Source organism: Macrobrachium rosenbergii, chromosome 3 (assembly GCF_040412425.1).
Source record: "Macrobrachium rosenbergii isolate ZJJX-2024 chromosome 3, ASM4041242v1, whole genome shotgun sequence".
NCBI classification, from domain to species: Eukaryota; Metazoa; Arthropoda; class Malacostraca; order Decapoda; family Palaemonidae; genus Macrobrachium; species Macrobrachium rosenbergii.
The window spans coordinates 46,536,723-46,557,596 of record NC_089743.1 but is presented as its reverse complement, the minus strand read 5'-3'; the positions used below and the strand labels follow the sequence as shown (position 1 = coordinate 46,557,596).

The 20,874-nt window shown below is 36.0% G+C and overlaps 1 protein-coding gene across 1 annotated transcript in view; it reads left to right on the top strand.

Annotated features, from left to right (window-relative positions):
* The window catches only part of LOC136851122 (uracil-DNA glycosylase-like), a 190,614-nt gene extending 173,070 nt beyond the window's left edge, over nucleotides 1-17,544 (top strand). Inside the window, exons 8-10 of the mRNA XM_067125093.1 lie at nucleotides 4,965-5,053; nucleotides 10,931-11,109; nucleotides 16,245-17,544. Of these exons, the coding sequence (XP_066981194.1) occupies nucleotides 4,965-5,053; nucleotides 10,931-11,109; nucleotides 16,245-16,397 (421 nt within the window). The 3' untranslated portion in view covers nucleotides 16,398-17,544. The remainder of the gene's footprint in view (nucleotides 1-4,964; nucleotides 5,054-10,930; nucleotides 11,110-16,244) is intronic.
* Nucleotides 17,545-20,874: the final 3,330 nt, after the last annotated feature.

Below are 20,874 nucleotides of genomic sequence, written 5' to 3'. Positions count from 1 at the left end.
TTCCTTGAGTGTTCAGTTTTCTTTTGGATCCTCAGGCTATTGCTTCACTTTCAATAGTTTGATTATAGGTATCATTCTGTCATCATGTGTTTCTAAGGATAACTCGCAGCTGTGATCTTGCCTAAGAATCCTTTTTTTTTTTTAATAGAATCTGTTATCTCCTACTCATCGTGACTTTACATATAACATCATAAAGTTTGCTCCAAACCTTTAACCAGCACCTTAACTATAATTCTTCTTTCCTCTGTGAAAATGCACAAGGCAAATTTTCTCTCCTTGGGATCACTTGTCTTCAGGATGAAATTCTGCCTTTAGAAAAATCCTTTCTTTTCCCTTGCATTCTGATATTATTTTCCACTATAACCCCCTTGCAGATGATTAGAGCTTCTTAATTGCTTGAGATCCTCCTCTCTCTTGGTCAAGTTACTGTTCATGTGAAACAAGTTTGATTTTCAAGAAACTAAAATATTTGTCAATAGAAACCCTTTACTTTACAAACTTCCTGCCTCCTGATCCCATTGTCTATTGCAGCTACCTAGCCCTTAAACGCCGAGCCTCTATTTACAAAAGTGTCTGCCGTATGCCGGTGGGGTTTGGGAGTTAGCGCCAAAGCGGAAAGAAAGTTTTTAAAAAAAAATCACAGCACGCTTAGTTTTTAAGATTAAGAGTTCATTAACGGCTCATTTTTTTATCATTGCCTGAAGTTTAGTATGCAACCATCAGAAATGAAAAAAAATATAATTATCATATATAAATATTGGAATATATGACAGCAAGAAAAAAAAGTCATATATAATTGTATACAAATCGTGCTGTGAGCAAAACGGTTAAAGCTAATGAGCTATTTTTTTGTTGTATTGTAAACTAAATTAATGATTTTGCTATACAGGCAGTTTTTTTGTTGTTATTGTATATATTCATCAGAAAATTTTGCAATGATTTTGGTATATAACAAATTGGCCTTAAAACGGCAGAATAATCATAATTTGAAGTACAGTTTTTTTGATGTAAAAACTCAATAATAATGCAGTTTACATCATTTTCAACACAGAGCATTAAAAGTAATTATCACAATGATTTGATGCATGAATTTCGGGTTACGACGGGCGCAAGAACGGAACCCCGTCAGTAAACCAGGGACCGCCTGTATAACAAATTGTAAATGGACAGAGAAAATATTATCAAAAATGATGCATTTTTTTTTGGACACAAAAAAATTTTTTTATTTTTTCAAAAATTCACCATAAATTGAAATATTGTGCTAGAGACTTCCCGTTTGTTGCAAAATGAAGGTAAATGATTGAATATTACTAGAATGTAAGAGTTTTAGCTTACAATTGCATTTTTCGACCATTTCGGTTGAGTCAAAGTTGAAAAGTTGACTGAAGGTTGAAATTTCGGCACTTATCGTGATTTATATGAAAATATTTCAAAACTGATAAAAGCTACAACCATGAGTTATTTTTTGTTGTATTCTACATGAAATTGTGCACATTTTCATATATAAAACTTTATGTAACGGCTAATACAAAACAGTGCAAAAATTACAACAAAGTGACTAAAGAATTTCTGAGATTTTCAGCAGAGTTAGAGTGGACGTAAGGAAAAAGTTTTTTAAAAAATTCACCATAAATCGAAATATTGTGCTAGAGACTTCTCGTTTGTTGCAAAGTGAAGGTAAATGATTGAATATTACTAGAATGAAGAGTTTTAGCATACAATTGTATTTTTCGACCATTTCAGTCGAGTCAAAGTTGACCGAAGGTTGAAATTTTGGCACTTATCGTGATTTATATAAAAAAAAAATATCAAAATTGAAAAAACCTACAACCATGAATTATTTTTTGTTGTATTCTACATGAAATTGCACACATTTTCATATATAAAACTTTATGTAAAGGGTAATAGAAAATGGTGCAAAAATTACGACAAAGTGACTAAAGAATTTCTGAGATTTTCAGCGGAGTTAGCTGATGCTTTCTTTTGGGATAAGAAGAAATTCACGCATGCGCAGCTGGTTCACGCTTGTAAACAAAACAACAGCGTGATCCGTGAACTCCCAGCATCCCTCAAGGCGCATGATTTAAAATTTTTCACAAACGAGGCCTATAAGTATTTTTCCGCGAATATTTAAAAAAAACTTTTTGTAGTCAACGTATTTTACGTCCATTTGGCACCCGACAGACAACTTTTGTCGACATAAAATACGTCCAGTCGGCATTAAAGGGCTAGATTAGACCACAGTATATGTGGAATGATCCCTTTAACCCTTAAACGCCGAGCCTCTATTTACAAAAAAGTCTCCCGTATGCCAGTGGTGTTCGGGAGTTAGCGCTGAAGCGGAAAAAAAGTTTTTAAAAAAATCACAGCACGCTTAGTTTTTAAGATTAAGAGTTCATTTTTGGCTCCTTTTTTTGACATTGCCTGAAGTTTAGTATGCAACCATCAGAAATGAAAAAAAATATCATTATCATATATAAATATTGAAATATATGACAGCGCCAAAAAAAAATTTTCATATATAATTTTATACAAATCGTGCTGTGAGCAAAACGGTTAAAGCTAACGGGTTATTTATTTTTTCTTTGTATTGTACACTAAATTGCGATGATTTTGGTATATAACAAATTGTAAAACGATCAAAGCAACACAGAGAAAATATTATCACAAAATGATGCATGAATTCGTAACACACGGACGTAAAAAAATGTTTTTTTTTTAAATTCACTATAAATCGAAATATTGTGCTAGAGACTTCCCGTTTGTTGAAAAATGAAGCTAATTGATTGAATATTACTAGACTGTAAGTGTTTTAGCTTACAATTGCAGTTTTCTACCATTTCGGTCGAGTTAAAGTTGACCGATAGTAGAATTTTTTCTATTTATCGTGATTTACAGTATATGTAAATGTTTCAAAACTGATAAAAGCTACAACCATGAGTTATTTTCTGTTGTATTGTACATGAAATTGCACACATTTTCATATATAAAACTTTATGTAACAACTAATATAAAACGGTGCAAACATTATGACAACGTGACGAAAGAATTTCTGAGATGTTCGGCCGAGTTACCGCCCGGACGTAAGGAAAATGTTTTTTTCAAAAATTCACCATAAATCGAAATATTGTGCTAGAGACTTTCAATTTATTGCAAAATGAAGGTAAATGATTGAATATTACTAGAATGTAAGAGTTTTAGCTTACAATTGCGTTTTTCTACCATTTCGGTCGAGTTACAGTTGACCGAAGGATGAAATTTTGGCAGTTATCGTGATTTATGTGAAAATATTTCAAAACTGATAAAAGCTACAACCATGAGCTATTTTCTGTTGTATGCTACATGAAATTGCGCACTTTTTCATATATAAAAGTTTATGTAATGACTAATGTAAAACGATGCAAACATTACGACAATGTGACGAAAGAATTTCTGAGATGTTCGGCCGAGTTACGTTAAATAAAGCGTAAGGAAAAAGTTTTTTTTTTTTTTTTTTTCAGAAATTCACCATAAATCGAAATATTGTGCTAGAGACTTCCAGTTTGTTGCAAAATGAAGGTACATGATTGAATATTACTAGAATGTAAGAGTTTTAGCTTATAATTGCGTTTTTTACCATTTCGGTCGAGTTAAAGTTGACTGAAGGTTGAAATTTTGGCAGTTATCGTGATTTATATGAAAATATTTCAAAACTGTTAAAAGCTACAACCATGAGTTATTTTCTGTTGTATTCTACATGAAATTGCGCACATTTCCATATATAAAACTTTATGTAACGACTAATATAAAACAGTGCAAACATTACGACAACGTGATGAAAAGAATTTCTGGCGCGGACGTAAGGAAAAAGTTTTTTTAAAAAATTCACCATAAATCGAAATATTGTGCTAGAGACTTTCAATTTGTTGCAAAATGAAGGTAAATGATTGAATATTACTAGAATGTAAGAGTTTTAGCTTACAATTGCATTTTTTGGACCATTTCGGTCGAGTCAAAGTTGACCGAAGGTTGAAATTTTGGCAGTTATCGTGGTTTATATGAAAATATTTCCAAACTGATAAAAGCTACAACCATGGGTTGTATGTTGCTGTATTTTACATGAAATTGCACACATTTTCATATATAAAACTTTATGTAACAGCTAATATAAAACAGTGCAAAACTTATGACAAAATGACGAAAGAATTTCTGAAATTTTCGGCCGAGTTACCGAGCGGGCATAAGGAAAGTTTTTTTCAAAAACTCACCATAAATCGAAATATTGTGCTAGACACTTCCAATTTGTTGCAAAATGAAGGTAAATGATTGAATATTACTAGAATGTAAGAGTTTTAGCTTACAATTGCATTTTTCGACCATTTCGGTCGAGTCAAAGTTGACCAAAGGTTGAAATTTTTTGTAGTCGACGTACGGTACGTCCACTTGGCACCCAACAGACAATTTTAGTTGACGTATGATACGTCCAGTAGGCGTTTAAGGGTTAATTACCATAGACTACTGGGGACCTATGCATAGGCACTGACCTATCAGCACTTTTCTTCTGTTGGTGGAAGACATTTTTGGGAACCACTGATGCACTGTTAGGCTTTGTAAAAGTAATGGTGTGGTATTGAATAAAAAATTTTATTTTTTTAAAAATAACAGTTTCAGATATATGATTTGCAGGCAGCTAGAAGATTAATAGTATGTTGAACTTTTTCAATAAGATCACCATGAAATCAAGCCATGCTGCTATATTGTTTTATTTGACGAAAAATGTTTGAGAAAAGCCCTTTTTCCAAGAAGTGTTTGTTAGATTGTATTTATAATAAAAAGAATGCAGAGGAGAGAGGCTGGGGTACATTCATGGTCAAGATAATACCTTAGATTTTAAGGGGACTTGTTCGAAGTATAGTTTATTTTATTGCTTTTTACCATGGTCAGAATATAGGGCAACCATTTGAATTTTCATAACTTTTTTGCAGTTTGCTAAACATGTATAAAGAGTTAGAGGATGACATCCCAGGATTTACCCGTCCATCGCATGGTCATCTGATTGGCTGGGCAAAGCAGGGTATGTAATTATAGGTATACTCGTAGTTATTATCATAAAATTTATTTACTGTAAAGCTCAGAATATCAAGTAACCTCATTATTTTCTTACTTTATGGTCATCAAGGTCTTTCATTTATAGTTGCAAACAGATACCTTGCTCTAATTTTTCCTATATCTGTAGCTGCTAATATAGCTGTTGGGAGACTGCAGTGGTGAAGTAACTGAAATTTTGCAGGTGTCCTTCTAACTTATTGGCAACTACTTATTTTTTTGTCAATCACACATTTCAGGAACTTGAGTAATGCTAGGTAAAAGTGAACTGTTTTGCTTGGACATCTGAGGTATGAACTTGTGTCTTTGTGTCACAAGGAAAAGTGTTATTCCATGAAGATGAGATAGAAATCACTTGTCATGAGCACTTGGAATCTAAGACCCTTGTTATACTTGCTAAAAAGTGGCTAATCAACAATCTGCTACCTCCACCAGATTGCTGCCCTTTTCTTTATGTGGTCCTGGTTAGTGTTTGGCAGCTCCACGGTTGCATGCCTTCCAAGGTTCACAGTTGCTGCAAGTGCATTCCTGGTCACATTCATTGATCCATGTTATTTCTGGCATCCTCATCCATGTCGACATGAGAGGTCAACTTGTTTCTTGAGTTCCAAGACTCTCCTGCAAAATGATATACTGCTTTCCAAGTTGAGGGTAAGGAGGTCTTGTGTTTCATGAAGCATGAGAATCATCCCTTATAGAGAAAAAGCCAGCTGAGCAATGTCAGCTATGAGTCTCTGCTCTATGCACCTTGCTTGTGTTGTCATCAGTATTAAACAATCAGTTGAAGGCAAACTCTTGCATCTTGAAGAGAGCATTTCCTTATTGTACTGGACAGAAAGAGTGAAGGGTGGAAGTAGAGTTTCTGCATTGAGATGATAAGGTAATCTTACATTTGCTCCTAAATTGCTGAATATTACAACTCCTTTACCTGGTTTCTTGACTCCAATTCCTTGGTCAAGTACATTGCCTTAGCACGAAAAGCTTATGAAGTACTGTAAGAAAAGGTTGAGGATCTGGAAGCATGGCTGTGAAAGTTCTTTTACTGTTGCCATGTTGAGCAGGTGCACAGGAAAAATTCCTGAAGGTCAGGAGCTGCTAATAAAAACTCCTAAGAAGAGGAAACGCTGAACTCTTAAGAAGCATTTGTGGGTTTTTGATAGGAACACTTCAAACTAGTAGTTCCACTGCTTTGTTGGCCAGTCACTACAAGTGGAGATGATTTTGGGAAAGAAGCCTTACCCCCAGCAAGAGCTACGTAAGAGATATGGATCCCTGTCATGTTTAGATCAAAATGTGGTAGGACTTGCTAAACTGTCCAGAACATCTGTGTCTAGGCATCTTCAACAGAAAAAGCAACAAACAAACAAAAAAAGTTACAAATAAACAGAAACATAGAGTATTCCTCAGTTTACAAGAAAACTGCTGATTGTAAATTGAGGAGTGAAAATGGATGCAGATTAAAAATAAAATACTTGAGGTAGGGGAAAATACCAAAAATAAACAAGGTAAATAGATAAAGGGACAAAAAATGTTGGTATTCAATGCACAAGCAACACGAACTGGAAATAGAACTTACAAAACAAAACAACTTTGACAGTGTTCTTTCTCTGCATCTTTTTCCACTTCTATGTGGGGTTGATGTTTTTGACAGCTTTTCTCCACCTGATTCAGTCAAACGCATTGTCCTCTGACAATTGTTTGCCTCTCAGATCATCTTTAACTACATCCATCCACCTTCACTTCAGTCTTCCTCTCGCTCTCCCACCAGGCACCTCCATCTGTATCGCTCCCCTCCCTACATATGTCTCATCCCTTCTCACCACATGGCCATACCACTGCAGTCTTCTTTCCTGGGCCTTCTTTGACAGTTCTGCAACTTTAGTAGTTCCTCATATTCTTTCATTCTTGATCCTGTCCATTTTTGTTACTCCACACATCCACCTAAGGATTTTCATCTACCGCATCCAATGTCTTCTCTTGCACTCTCTTTACTGGCCATGTTTCTGCTCCATATATCAAAGCTGGTCTCACTACTGTCTTATACACTCTTCCTTTAAGGTTATGTTGATTCTGTGGTCACACAAGACACCTGACATCTTTCTTCAATTTTTCCATCCAGCCTGCATTGTTTGTTATTTCTACATCAAAATTTCCACCACCAGCTACTGTTGAACCAAGATACATAAATTTCTCTACTCAGTTCAACCTTGTCCCTTCCATACTAATCTTGGAGTCTTGATCCTCATTAAACCTTAGGTATTCGGTCTTCTTTCGACTGATCTTTAATACTCTGTCTTCCAGTGCCTTTCTCCATTGCTCTAGTTTTGACTGCACTACCCCTCTGGTGGTGCTGCATGACACGATGTCATCGGCAGAACAGCATGCACCAGGGGGATTGATCTCTTATTCCTTGAGACAGCACATCCATAATCAGGTCAAAAAGATATGGACTTAAAGCAGGTCCCTGATGTAAACCAACTCCTACTGGTATCCATTCAGTTAACCCAACACTGCTTCTAACCTGCATTTTTGCTCCTTCATACATATCTTGGACCAACCTCACATACTTCTCTGGTGTTCCCTTTACTCGCATACACTTCCAAACCTCTTGGCATGGAACTCTATCATATGCCTTTTCCAGATCTATGAATACTATGTGCAGTCCTTTCTGCTTTTCCTGGTGTTTTTCCATCAACTGTTGGGGGGCAAACACTGCATCTGTCATTCCTCTTCCTGGCATGAAACCAGATAGTTCATCACCTTCAGATGTTTCTTCCCTAATTCTTTGATCCATTATTCTTTCCCAGATTTTCATGGTGTAAGACATTAGCTTTATTCCTCGGTAGCTTGCACAATTCTGGATATGGACTTTAAGCAGGTCCCTGATGTAAACCAACTCCTACTGGTATCCATTCAGTTAACCCAACACTGCTTCTAACCTGCATTTTTGCTCCTTCATACATATCTTGGACCAACCTCACATACTTCTCTGGTGTTCCTTCTCTTTATAGATAGGCACAATAAATTTTTCTCTCCGTTTTTCAGGTATCTTTTCTTGACTATATTTTCTTTGCTAGGTCCTACATCATGTCTATTTCTTCTTCTCCCAGGCTCTTTCACACTTTGCAGGAATTCCATGTGGTCCTATTGCTTTACCATTTTTCATCTTCTTTAGTGCCTTGTTTACTTCCTTCCTGCTAATAGTATGTGTCATACCAAGGTTCTGGAATCCATCTTCCGAGAGTTTTCTAGGATTTTCTTCATTTAAAAGGTGTTCATAATATTCTTTCCACCTCTTCATTATCTTATCCTCGTTGCATAAAACCACTTCATTTCCATCCTCAACCTGTTTTATATGGGAGTAGTCTTTGGTGTTCTTGTCCCTCAACTTTGCAATTCTGTAAATTTTTCTCTCCCCTCAGGTTTTTCCAGCTTTTCGTACTTCGTCTAATACTCTTGCCTTTTCTTGTGCAAACGCCTTCTTTTCTTGTTTCTTATGTCTTTTGTACCTCTTCTTATCCTCTTACTGTCCATACTTTTCCCAGATCTTTTTTGCATCCTTTTTTTTGGCTTTCACTTCATCATTCCACTACCAGGTTTCCTTATCATCAGGAGGTTCTTTTTCCAGATGTCTTTCCCAACACCTCTCCACTCACTCTCTTTGTCAGTTTACTGTTGTGATTCCACCATTCTTGCACTCCCTCTAGCAGTCTAACTTCCCTCAACACTCTTATCCTTAAATTCCTGCTTTGCTTCCTCCTGTTGTGTCAGCTTCCACCACTTGATTTTTGGTGGGACACATGCAGCCCTACCTTTTACTGTGTTCCTTATTTCAAAATCCATTACCACCACCCTGTACTGTGCTGCCACACACTCTCCATTTAAAACTTTATAATTTCTCACCTCACTCAGATCTAATCTTCTGCACATGAGGAAGTCAATTTGACTTTCTCTAGCTCCACTCCTGTATGTAATGTACTGATTTACTTTCTTTTCAAACCAGGTGTTGACAATAGCCAAATCAAATGACACTGAGTGGTCTACAACTTTCTCTCCCTTGTCATTTGTCTCCCCAACCCCCCAGCCACCATGCACCCTCTCAATACTCTCTCTGTTCCTTCCTACATGTCCATTGATGTCACCGCCAATAATTAATCTCTCTTCTGCTGGTATTTCACTCAACTCTCGGTCCATTTCCTCCCAAATTGCCACTTTCTCAACTTCATCACATCCTGCTTGAGGGGCATAAGCACTCACGATGTAGACTATTTTCCCATCTAGGCAAAGTTTATCAACCATTGCTCTGTCACTTGTCCTCTTCACGCTTATTATGCTGTCTTTTAGGCTTTTTGGTAGAATTATTCCCATTCCATTTCTACATTCCTTATTTATTCCACTGTAAAGCAATTTATATCCACATCCCAGCTCTCTAGCTTTATCTCTCCTCCATCTAGTCTCCTGCACACAAAAAAAGCTTATCCTTCTTCTCTCCATCAGATCTGCTACCTCAGATCTTCCAGTCATCATCCCCATGCTCAAAGTTCCAGCCCTCATAGCTACCACCCTCTTCCTTCTCCTCACTCTTCTTCTTTGGGCTTGCTTCTTCAAGTGGGGTTACCCACTACCCATTTATCACGGGGCAGGCGAGACTCCTGTGCATCATCTACGGGGGACACCCTAGCACTATCCAATTTCTGATAAAAGTCCATTGTCATATTTGGTTTTGGCTGGATTTTATGGCTGGCTACCCTTCCTGATGCCTACCCTCCCCATTTCTCCAGGCTTGGGACTGGCACTGAGTTGGACTGGCTTGTCCCCCCCCCCAGTGGCTGGATTAAAACAACTTTGACAGTTAGCAAACCTAAAACAGCTGTTTGATTCTTGAACACATTAAGTAAGTGGAAGGAGTAATCCTTAAGGCTAACTTTATAAAATTTATGTAGAAGCAAAATTAGTGCTCACTGAAGTAATGCTAACTTAACAAACAGCTTGCAGCACTGAAATGAAGACTAGAGGTATCAAATAGTCATATTATAAAACTGTCTTGTTTGTGATAACACAATGAAGAATAGCACAGTCCTCTTCAAAAGAAAGAAAAAAGTACTTACAAAAGAAATTCCTTGACAAATATTCTCCAACCGGCTAACAAAAATCCCTGGCAATTGAAAAGGGAAGCATAAACCTGAGGAATGTTTATCAGTGCCCTAAGAGCAAATTAGGGAGACGGATGAAATACCAAAGATTTAAAGAAATAATAATGAAAGAAGGCAATCCTAGTAGAAAACTAGGTAGAAAAGTCTTAGATCTCAGCAAGCTACAAACAGAGAGCATATAACTGCAGGGGACTCAGGTTGTTGCTCCTTTTTTTGAATGTAAAAAAAAGATTTTCATGTATGGGATTTCCCAAGCTGTGGAATTGGACCATACTGTAAGTGATAGGTTTGTGGTGAAGCAACATCAGCTGTGGATGGAGGATTTTCAAGGTCATATCTTGCATTCTTACCAGTCAAGAATAGTTACAGGTTAGGTAAATTCATATTTGGTACTGAAGAACATCATTTTTCTTTACCTGCCATTGAACTTAATGACATTCTTCACCTCGCTTCATTTTGTTAAGTATAGTAGTTTTGAATTTGGTATATATAAAGGTTCTGGAAGAATATCACAGTAGGCTTTATATTGGTTCATTTTCATAAGCTGTAAATGTTTGCTCTATGCTGAAATTTTCATGCTTCGAGAAGCTTGCTGTACAGGTTGCTTATTGTGGCTTTGGTTGGCGTAATACTTTTTTTTACTGAAATCGGTTTTTCATTTTGATCTTTTTTTTTTTTTTTTTTTTTTGCAGGTGTTTTACTTCTCAATGCATGCCTAACTGTCACTGCCCATCAGGCTAATTCCCACAAAGATCAGGGATGGGAGAAATTCACTGATGCTGTTATCATGGAAATTTCGAAGCGCAACTTTGGTGTAGTGTTTTTGCTGTGGGGATCTTACGCTCAGAAGAAAGCAGCTGTTGTTGACAAGGTAAATTCTCTCTCTCTCTCTCTCTCTCTCTCTCTCTCTCTCTCTCTCTCTCTCTCTCTCTCTCTCTCTCTCTCTCTCTCTCTCTCTCTCTAATAAGACCATAATTCTCTTTAGACCAGCATCTACCCTATTTTATTTAAATGACAACTGTATATCTTTGCAGGTAAGCATTTATCCAATTATTACTGAAAATAATTTCAGGCTGCTGAATCAAAATTGAAATATGAATTTTTTGCTGTTCACTCAGACCATAGCCTTATTTCAGTCTTAATTGCCTGTTGAAGTGTAAATTTTGTTTTTGGTTAGCTAACATTCTACCTGTTTGGAAATACGCCAAGGACATCCTAAGTTTCAGTTTCATACAGAACCACTGAGGAGGAGGATCAATTTTCCAAAGGCTTGCTTTTACAAACTTACTTTATTGTCCCTGAGACACTGTTGGCTCACCTCAGTGCTAATTGAAATTTGAGGACTACAGACAGTCTCCAGGTTACGATGGGCTTGGCTTATGAGGTTCCGAGTTTACGATGCTCTTCAAACATATTCATCAAAAATTATTTCCTGGGTTACAATGCATGTTCCAGGTTTACAACACTGACAACGCCGATCCGATGGAAGGAATATGGTTCCAAAATGGCAGAATGGTCAAATTTTGGAGGCTTTTTGTTGAAAAACTCAATAAAAATGCAGGGTATATTGTTTTCAAGATACCCAAAGGATTAAAAGTAAGGTTTTCTTACAATTTTTTATGGTATTTCATACGACACCAGTCTGACGCCGATCAGAAGAAATATGCATCCAAAACAGCAGAGGGGTCAGTATTTGGAGGGTTTTTTTCATGAAAAACTCAGTAAAAATGCAGGATTCGTTGTTTTCAAGACACCCAAGGATTAAAAGTAAGGTTTTTTCACAATTTTTGACGGTATTTCAGATGAAGCCGATCTGAACTGAAGAAATATGCATCCAAACTGGCAGAATGGTCAATATTTGGAAGGGTTTAAAAACTCAATAATAAAAATGCAGGATTCGTTGTTTTCAAGACACCCAAAGGATTAAAAGTAAGGTTTTCTTATGATTCTCAATGGTAATATTTCGGATTTCTCAGTCCAATGCATATGATGGAAGAAAATTCACATTTGCGGATTTTTTCATGGAGCAGTATTCACTAATTAGTGAATTTTATTTTATTTTCATGACTAAGTACATTTTTATGATAAAAAAATGATTTATTAATTTTCAAATATTAAGGTAACCACAGCAAAGGATCGATAAAATTTTAAATTAAAATCCTGTGAAATCACAAAACTACTGACTGATGTAATCACTTAATTCAACCTCTCTCTCTCGCTCTCTTTCCGAATAATTCACAAATAATTTCACTTTTGAGATTTAAGTAAGGCCTACCATCCATATCTCTCTCTCTCTCTCTCCCCAAATAATTCCTTAAGTTCCTCATTGGAGGGGTAGGTACCGTTCTCAGCTAGCACTCTGCTGGCCCTGCGTTTGATTCTCCGACCAGCCAATGAAGAATTAGAGGAATTTATTTCTAGTGATAGAAATTCATTTCTCGCTATAATGTGGTTTGGATTCCACAATAAGCTGTAGGTCCCATTGCTAGGTAACCAATTGGTTCCTAGTCACGTAAAATAAATCTAATCCTTCGGGCCAGCCCTTGGAGAGCTGTTAATCAGCTCAGTGGTCTGGTTAAACTAAGGTATACTTAACCCAAATACAGGAATTCCACTCTTGAGATTTAAGTAAGGCCAACCGCCCATATCTCTCTCTCTCTGTTTGTACTGCATATATCCTTCAAAGAAATATAGATTACTGTGTATAAACATAAAAATATACTAAAATTCTATCATCGGTTGTGTTACAATTTTTTTATTGCTTTGACATAGGCTCCATGACGACATGATATGGGCTCGAGGGATTAGAAGTAGCCAATAACAGAACTTTTAGCAACCCCCTCTCTCCATGATGATACGCTATTGGCCGGAAGGACTGAAAGTAGCCAATAACAACTTGTAACAACCCCCTCTTCCCTCTCTCGCTCTCCTTGACGACATGCTATTGGTAGGAAGGGTGGGATTTTAACCAACCACAAAGCTTTTACCTCAAGGACTTAGCATACACTAAAAGGAGGGTAAGTAGTATTTTTTCTCTCTTTCTTCTCTCTCTCTCTCTCTCTCTCTCTCTCTCTCTCTCTCTCTCTCTCTCTCTCTCTCTCTGAGATAAGAGAGAGAACAAATTTGTGGTAGATGGTGAGGACTTACCACGCTTGTTTGATAAATAAATGATTTACTTAATAATAAATGTTAATTTTCAAATAATAATAAGATTAAATAATAATAATATACTGTAATTACAACATTTGTGCATTTTTATAGTAAATTATTTAAATTTTTAAACAAAGAAATATCACACCCTGTCTTTTTCCCAAAACTTTGAAGCTATGGGGGAGGGTGGAACTGTCAAATATGTCAAATTACTTGACATTTCTGACCAAGGGTAGAAGACCAGTTTCTCCCTTCCTTCCTTCCTTCCTTCCTCTCTCTCTCTCTCTCTTGCCAAAGGGTAGAATGAGAAGTGGATAGATATACGAGTATAAATACAGGCAGTCCCCGGTTAATGGCGGGCTCGGTTAGCAGCGATCCGGTTTTATGGGGCTTGTCTAGCAACGAAAATCGCCGATTTCTGCTTATCGGTGCCGATACATACCTAGCAGGCGCCAATAACCCCTGAAAATCGCTGAAATCACCGATTTTCGGTTAGCTGCCTGTAGATACTTGGTTCAGCCCTTCTCTCTCTCTCTCTCTCTCTCTCTCTCTCTCTCTCTCTCTCTCTCTCTCTCTCTCTCTCTCTGTGTTCATAGTGTTTTAAAAATGTATTGTAAAGGTAGTAGTACATCTTTGGAAGACAAAGAAAAAAACATTTTTGTTGTTGTCAGTTGCAGTAAAGAGAAGTGGATTAACATTCCTCGAGATATTGAAGAGGTAAACTCACTCTCTCTCTCTCTCTCTCTCTCTCTCTCTCTCTCTCTCTCTCTCTGGCTGGAAAAGGGTACTAATGTTTAAGATGACTGAAATGATATTAATAATATATTTTCAAAGATTAATACAGTAGTAATAGGATAATAATTTAAGCTATATATGATGTAGGATGATACTTTAAGTACACATTTGGTATTTGAACTTTCAAGATAGGCTGTCATAAGCATTTTTAGAGGATATTTTTGCTTTTCCAAAGATTTTGCATTTCCGCAGTAGGTTCTGGAACCTATTCCCACGTAAAAATGGGGGAGCACTGTAGTTCTGTGAAATTCCAAGTCTTTTTCTGCTCCAGAACAGCAGAATGGTAAAATTTTGGAGGGTTTTTTATGAAAGACTCAATAAAAATGCAGGTTACGTCGTTTTAAAGATACCCAAAGGATACTCAAAGGATTAAAAGTAAGGTTTTCTTACGATTTTCGATGATTATTTCAGTTTACAACAATTTTCAGCTTATGATGCGGGGTCAGAACGGAACCCCTGTAAACCGGAGACTGCCTGTATAAGTAAAATTTTTGTAGTAAAATTGAAAGAAATTTACTAAAGAATTTAATTTTCTATGCAAACCCTTTGCTAATACTATATATACAGTCACCACCCTAATTTTGAACATTCAGCTTACAAACATTCAGATACAAACAGGATCACAAATTTAAATTGTGTTCAGAGTACTCCCCTTTGCCACCTGTAAGTTCAAATTTTGTTTTGCATGCCTGCTTTGTGCATACAATACTGTATGTAGTGCATTGTGTTTTAGGAAGAAAAAATGTACAGTACTGTATTGACTTTGTATCATACTTTACTTGAATAGGCATGAAGAGTACGGTAACCAACTCACAAACAATTCAACATACAAACGGCCATCCAGAATGTAACTCGTTTGTAAGTAGAGTGGTGTCTGAACTGTAATTTCCCTCTTCCCTGCCCCGCGGTCTTACTGTCAAAGGTGTAAGATCAGGGAATATTAACCTTGTTGACAGTTATGATGGCGATTGTTTTTCCCCCGGAGAGTTTTGTCTGGGATATACTCTATTGTGAAAAATAAAATTGGTAATATAAATAAAGGGTTTGTATTTAAAGATTACTGTATATTGTTTTTTGAAGAATTAGATTTTTGTAACATTTTGGTAGTTTAATGGTATTACACTTGGCCCCCTATCCCCCTATCACAGTATGGGCACTTCATACACAGGGTAATTCTTGTAAAAAAAATTTTCTATACTGCATCTTACCTGCTAGCTATTATGGTATATACTGTAAACTGTACTGTATAGCACACACTCACAAAATAAAGCCACTTAGTAAAGAGCCCTAGGTGGATAGCAGTTTCATATTAATTACTTTGCATGGATAGCAATTATACAAGACTCCATAGTCTGTTGTTTTCAGTTTTTTCTGCTGAAGGACAGCCAGCTACAGTAGTTTTTTAGAATAATAGTTTCAATTTACAATGCAGGTTGAGTAATTTAATTGTGTATACTATATGGATATCATTGAATAATTTATAATTTGTAATTAAATAATTTATAATTTGTAATAATTTTAATAGATAGAAATGATATGTACAGTAATTATATAAAAATTGATTTGAAGTACTTTATATTTATCTCAACAATAGCGGGGACATTTTCTAGAAATGTATGTGATAATTTGGATAGCACAAAAAATAAAAGATAATTAGTACTTGTAATTTTGGTATGTGCAACTGCAATATGAATTACAACTATTTCTTCATGAGGTCTGGAGTTTGGTTATTGCTTTTAGTCTATTATGTAGTTTTCAACATGCAATTGTATGTAAAAAATACTGAGTCCTTCTAAGCTTCTTAACTATTGATTCTGATTCTTGAATGTATTGTGTGGGTAAATGTAAGCACTATCAGTTCCAGTGCAGCTTGTCAGCCACTGTACCTGTACAGTACTGTAAAACTGAGTGGCTTTTTTTAAGACCTTTAGTAAGACTAGTTGTCTTGTGGGATACTTTACCTAACATAGCTTTATATATTACTCTTGGCCCTCAGCTTAATAATTTTATTGTAAACTGAAGTAATTACGGAGTAGTTTATGTAGACTTTCTATTCAACAGAAGAAGCACCATCTACTTTGTTCAACTCATCCCTCGCCACTGTCAGCACATCGTGGATTCTTAGGATGCAAGCATTTCTCTAAGTGTAATGAACTGCTTAAGAAAGGAGGCAAGAAACCAATAGATTGGGGATATCTTCCCCTTGAATTATAATAGTTCAGATACCATGAAAAGTGGTTGCACTTTCTCCAGTTGAAATGTGCTCAGAATATTGTTTGTAAAATGTCCATCAGCTTTGATATACAATGTATTTTTTGTTTATCTTTTGTTATATTTTATTACTTTATTAATATTTCATCTTATGACTTCATGTTATACAAAATGAAAAGCAATTTCAGTTTATATTTTAATTTTGGAGAAAATTTTTTTGTGCAGTGTCTTAGTAATTTCCAGTCATTTATTAATGAACAATAATTTTCTGTGCAGAACTTATTTGCATTGCTGTCCATTACTAGCTTAGTTTTAGATTTTGAATAAGCATCCCACTGATTTTAGCCAGTAATAAAAATTAAAATTTCATTGATACGGAAGTTTTTTAAGAATTAGGATACAATTATAATCATCATCGGTATTTTAATTTTAGAGTTATTTCTATAGAATTTTGAGTGGCATTTCTTGAAAAATTTTTTTTAGTATATTTGGAGTGTTTAAAGATTACATTAAGTTAACTGAGTGCCAAAGCAAAGAAATTTGTGTTCTCAAGAAATGAGAATTGGATAAGTATACTGTATTTGAGAAAGTTTTTGTATGCTGTGTTTAGGATATTAGAGCAGTATGTACAAAAATTATTTTGTAGAAAAAGAAAATGATACAAGAATTAGTTTCATATATTTTCAAATGGACAGGCATTTGGTACTCTGATGAAAAGCAACTTGGGTTTTACATTGCAGTATTTGCATTTCAGGTACAAAGTTATGCATGCTCCTGCTAATCATGAATATTGCAACTAGATTCAAATCTGATTTTAAGATGTTTTGCTCTGTTAGATTTTTTATTATTATTACATATTGTGGTACAAAAGTTCAGGTTTTATGTTTGTTAATTTTCCTCTTTGAAAAGGAATATTTATGTTTTGATTTGCTAGTAGATGTTCCTCATCCTAGGAGTGATAGTAATAAGTTATGGTTTGAAAGGTTGGAAATGCATTAGATAGCATAACAATGAATTATATATAAAAATAATTTGAAAATATTTTATATCCAAGTTTCGAAATGATGTACTGTATAAATTTTGATTTTTTTAAAGAAACAATGTAAATACACTTGATTTTGTACTCTTGGAATATATTTTTTTAAGTTTTGGAATTTATATCTTTTATCCTCTTGAAAAGGTGGAGTCTTTAGGGACTGGAAATGCTGGCATTAATTATGCAGTATTAAAGCAGTTGGAATGTTTTAGTAGGCTGTTAAGTGACAGAGGATGGAAGGTTATCAAGCAGTATAAAGTAGTTATCCACATAAAGGGCTATCATTTAATATGATTTGCCTGGTACAGTATAATGTAGTTGGTACTGAAGGTTCTTTGTAGAATCCCTTTAGCTCCAGTTACATTGCTTTTTCTTACTTTTCTTTGGTTCTTTTGATTACTTCCTTCATAACTGTTCAACTACTTTAACTTATACTTTACCTTGCTCTAATTGTCATTTTTGTATTTTAAAAACAATTTTAGGTGAGCCCAGTGGTGACCTAGGTAGGGGTTTGGTTCCATTTTACAGTACTCAGTTTGTCCAAAATCATATCAGTTGATATCCTGGAGTCTAAGATAATAGTGTAATAGCATATGCATATGTAACTTATGCACACCCAGTGCACTATAAATCACCTGTTTTACTTATAATACCTAAAAAATTTAAATGTAAATGCACAAGTTGTTAAGCCATTTTGTTTCATAAATAGAGAATTTGAAGACAAAGCCTGTATTTGTTCAGAACTGACGAAACCACCATAACACTAACTGTACTAAAAGTACTGATGTGTCTGCATCAACAAAGGGACCTCAAAGAGAAATGTAAATATAGAATTATTGTAAATATAGTACAAAATAAATAAATATAAATCTCTCTCTTGAAGCTTGATGGTACTGCAGCTAGCTTACAGTGAGATGATGACCAGTGTTGAAAGGAATGATTGGATGTGTTCCCTAAAATCCAGTAGGCCTGTGGTATTACAAGAACCTTGTGGCATGTGTAGTTGGCGAAGTGTGGGACGTTGGATAATGAAGCTGAGTTAGTAGTACCAGCACTTACTGTTAGACTATTGTATGGTTTTTTTCCACTTTTTCATTGATAGTGTTCTATTGTAAATGTTCCACATGATCTTTGTGAGATATGAGGAACATTACCAGCTCAGTGAGATACAGGTTCCTATAGGGGGTGGTGCTGTCAGTGCACCTCACACAGTCCACTGCAGGTATCACTTGAGGTTCTTAACAGCGTCCCTTTTTGGCTCGTAGCTGCAACCCTTTCATTCCTTATACTATACCTCTGTTCATATTCTTTTCCTTCTGCCTTACTTTCCACCCTCTTCTAACAATGTTTACATAGTGCAACTGGGGATGGGCGGAGTTTTCCTGCTGATCCCTGTGGGTGATAGTGCTGCCAGTGTACCTCATGTGGTACACTGTAGGCTGTTAATTCAGTGGTCTGGTAAAACTAAGCTATACTACTAGTGCAACTAACTGCCAGTGTACCTCATGTGGTACACTGTAGGCATTACTTAACTGTCTTTCCAGCAACCCTTCAGCCCCTAGCTGCAATCACTTTCATTCCTTTTACTGTATCTCCATTTATATTCTCTTCCATCTGACTTTCCACCCTCTCTAGCAATTGTTGCAAAGTGCAACTGCGAGGTCTTCCTTCTGTTACATCTTTCAAACCTTCTTACTGTCAATTTCCCCTTCAGTGCTGAATAACCTCATAGGTTCCAGTGCTTGGCCTTTGGCCTAAATTTTATATTTCAGTTCCAATTCCAGTGCAGGGCAAGAGAGGATAGTGTTAGTAATGAGGACAACAGTAACTGGCTGTCAGAAGTGATGATATCTCTCATGGATGATCACCTCAGTACCTTTTCTCTACAAAGCATGCAGAGCTGCAGTTATTTTAAACTCCTCCCCCTCAGGGGAATGAGGGCTAGGGTTTCAGGGCTGTCCTTTTAAGCATTGCTTCAATTAAAGTTCTCCAGAGGTGGCACAGCAATCACTGCCCCAAGACATCAGCCTCACCTTGTGGCACTTCAATTGCCAATTGAAATAACCCCCGCCACTGCTCTGAAGTGGTATTCCCCCCAACTTTCCTAAAATGGCCCATCTGTCATTTCCCACAGTATTCCAGTACCCCATCCATGTCCATCAGATCCCAGCCCGAGAAGAACCCTAAAAGAGTTCAGAGGTCTGGTTAAACAAATCATTTATAACTAACTAACATGTCCATCAGAAATATTCCCTGAAGGGGGTTTAGTGTCACTAGTGCAAGTTTTGTTGATTATTGTTTGATGGTTTGAGTAGTCTGCTGTTTAAATAGCTAGTATGATGCAACACTGCCAAATCCAAAGAATTGTAAAAGTTCTGATTGCATCAATTCCATTCTTTTGATGCCCTTATGTGACCAAGAAATTTATATGGAGCATTTTTTAATTATTTGATATCTAGTCAATTGCTTCTTGACGGCCAGATGCTCATAGGAAGCAGAATACTGCATTTGAAATTCAAGTCCAGACTGGTTTAATGACTGCCTTTGACATGTTTAACCAAAAGATTTATACAGTACATATAAAGTGTGTAACATCAGTGTTGGATACTGTATGTGATCTCATTCACAATTTGTAAGTAACCAGAAGTACAGTGTTGATAGTGGTGGTGTTAGCGACATTATACTTGGTAAATCTGGTATGCTACAAGGTGCTGTTTAGTACCTTGTGTATTATTGGTGTTAACCACTGCTCAATAAATTTGCAAATAAGATAGTACAATGTGCAGCAACTTCTGCATGTGCTGCAATCATTTGGTCTGAAACGAAATTGCTGCTACCCTTAATAGAAATTTAGAATGGATCAGCACAAAATGGATAAGACTGGATCCCATCAGGGTGAAATATCTTTTTCCTGTTTGGATGTCTGTAACTTTTTGAGGTCTAAACGGCTCGAAGTGTTTTCTTGTTCATAATGGTAATTATGATTTAGACTCTTCTGGAGATACTGCATCATCTACTAGTTACAGTTTAATAGAAAACGTCTGCTATTACTGTTGGAGCCTGCTCCTTTGGGATTAGAGCAGATCAAACCTTTTGCAGGCCCCCAGATTTATATTCCTACAGTGTATGAAGCCCCACTGCCTAGTATCACACAATCCTCTAAAACAGGTTTGACACTGCTGTTGAAGCTCATAATTTTAGGAGAGGCTGTAAAGCTATTTTATTTTGATCTAAAATAATTTTCTTTATTTTTTTGTTTCATAAAATTTTTTTGTTTGTAGGATATGCTCTTTGTAATTATACATAATTTTTTTCTAGTTTTGTAATTCCACAATTAATTTTTTTTCTTTTACAACTGACATCTGATCTGTAGGAACTTTCTGTTCAAACTGCTAGCCGTTTATACTTGTTCTAAATGAATTTGTTTTTATGCTAAATGATATA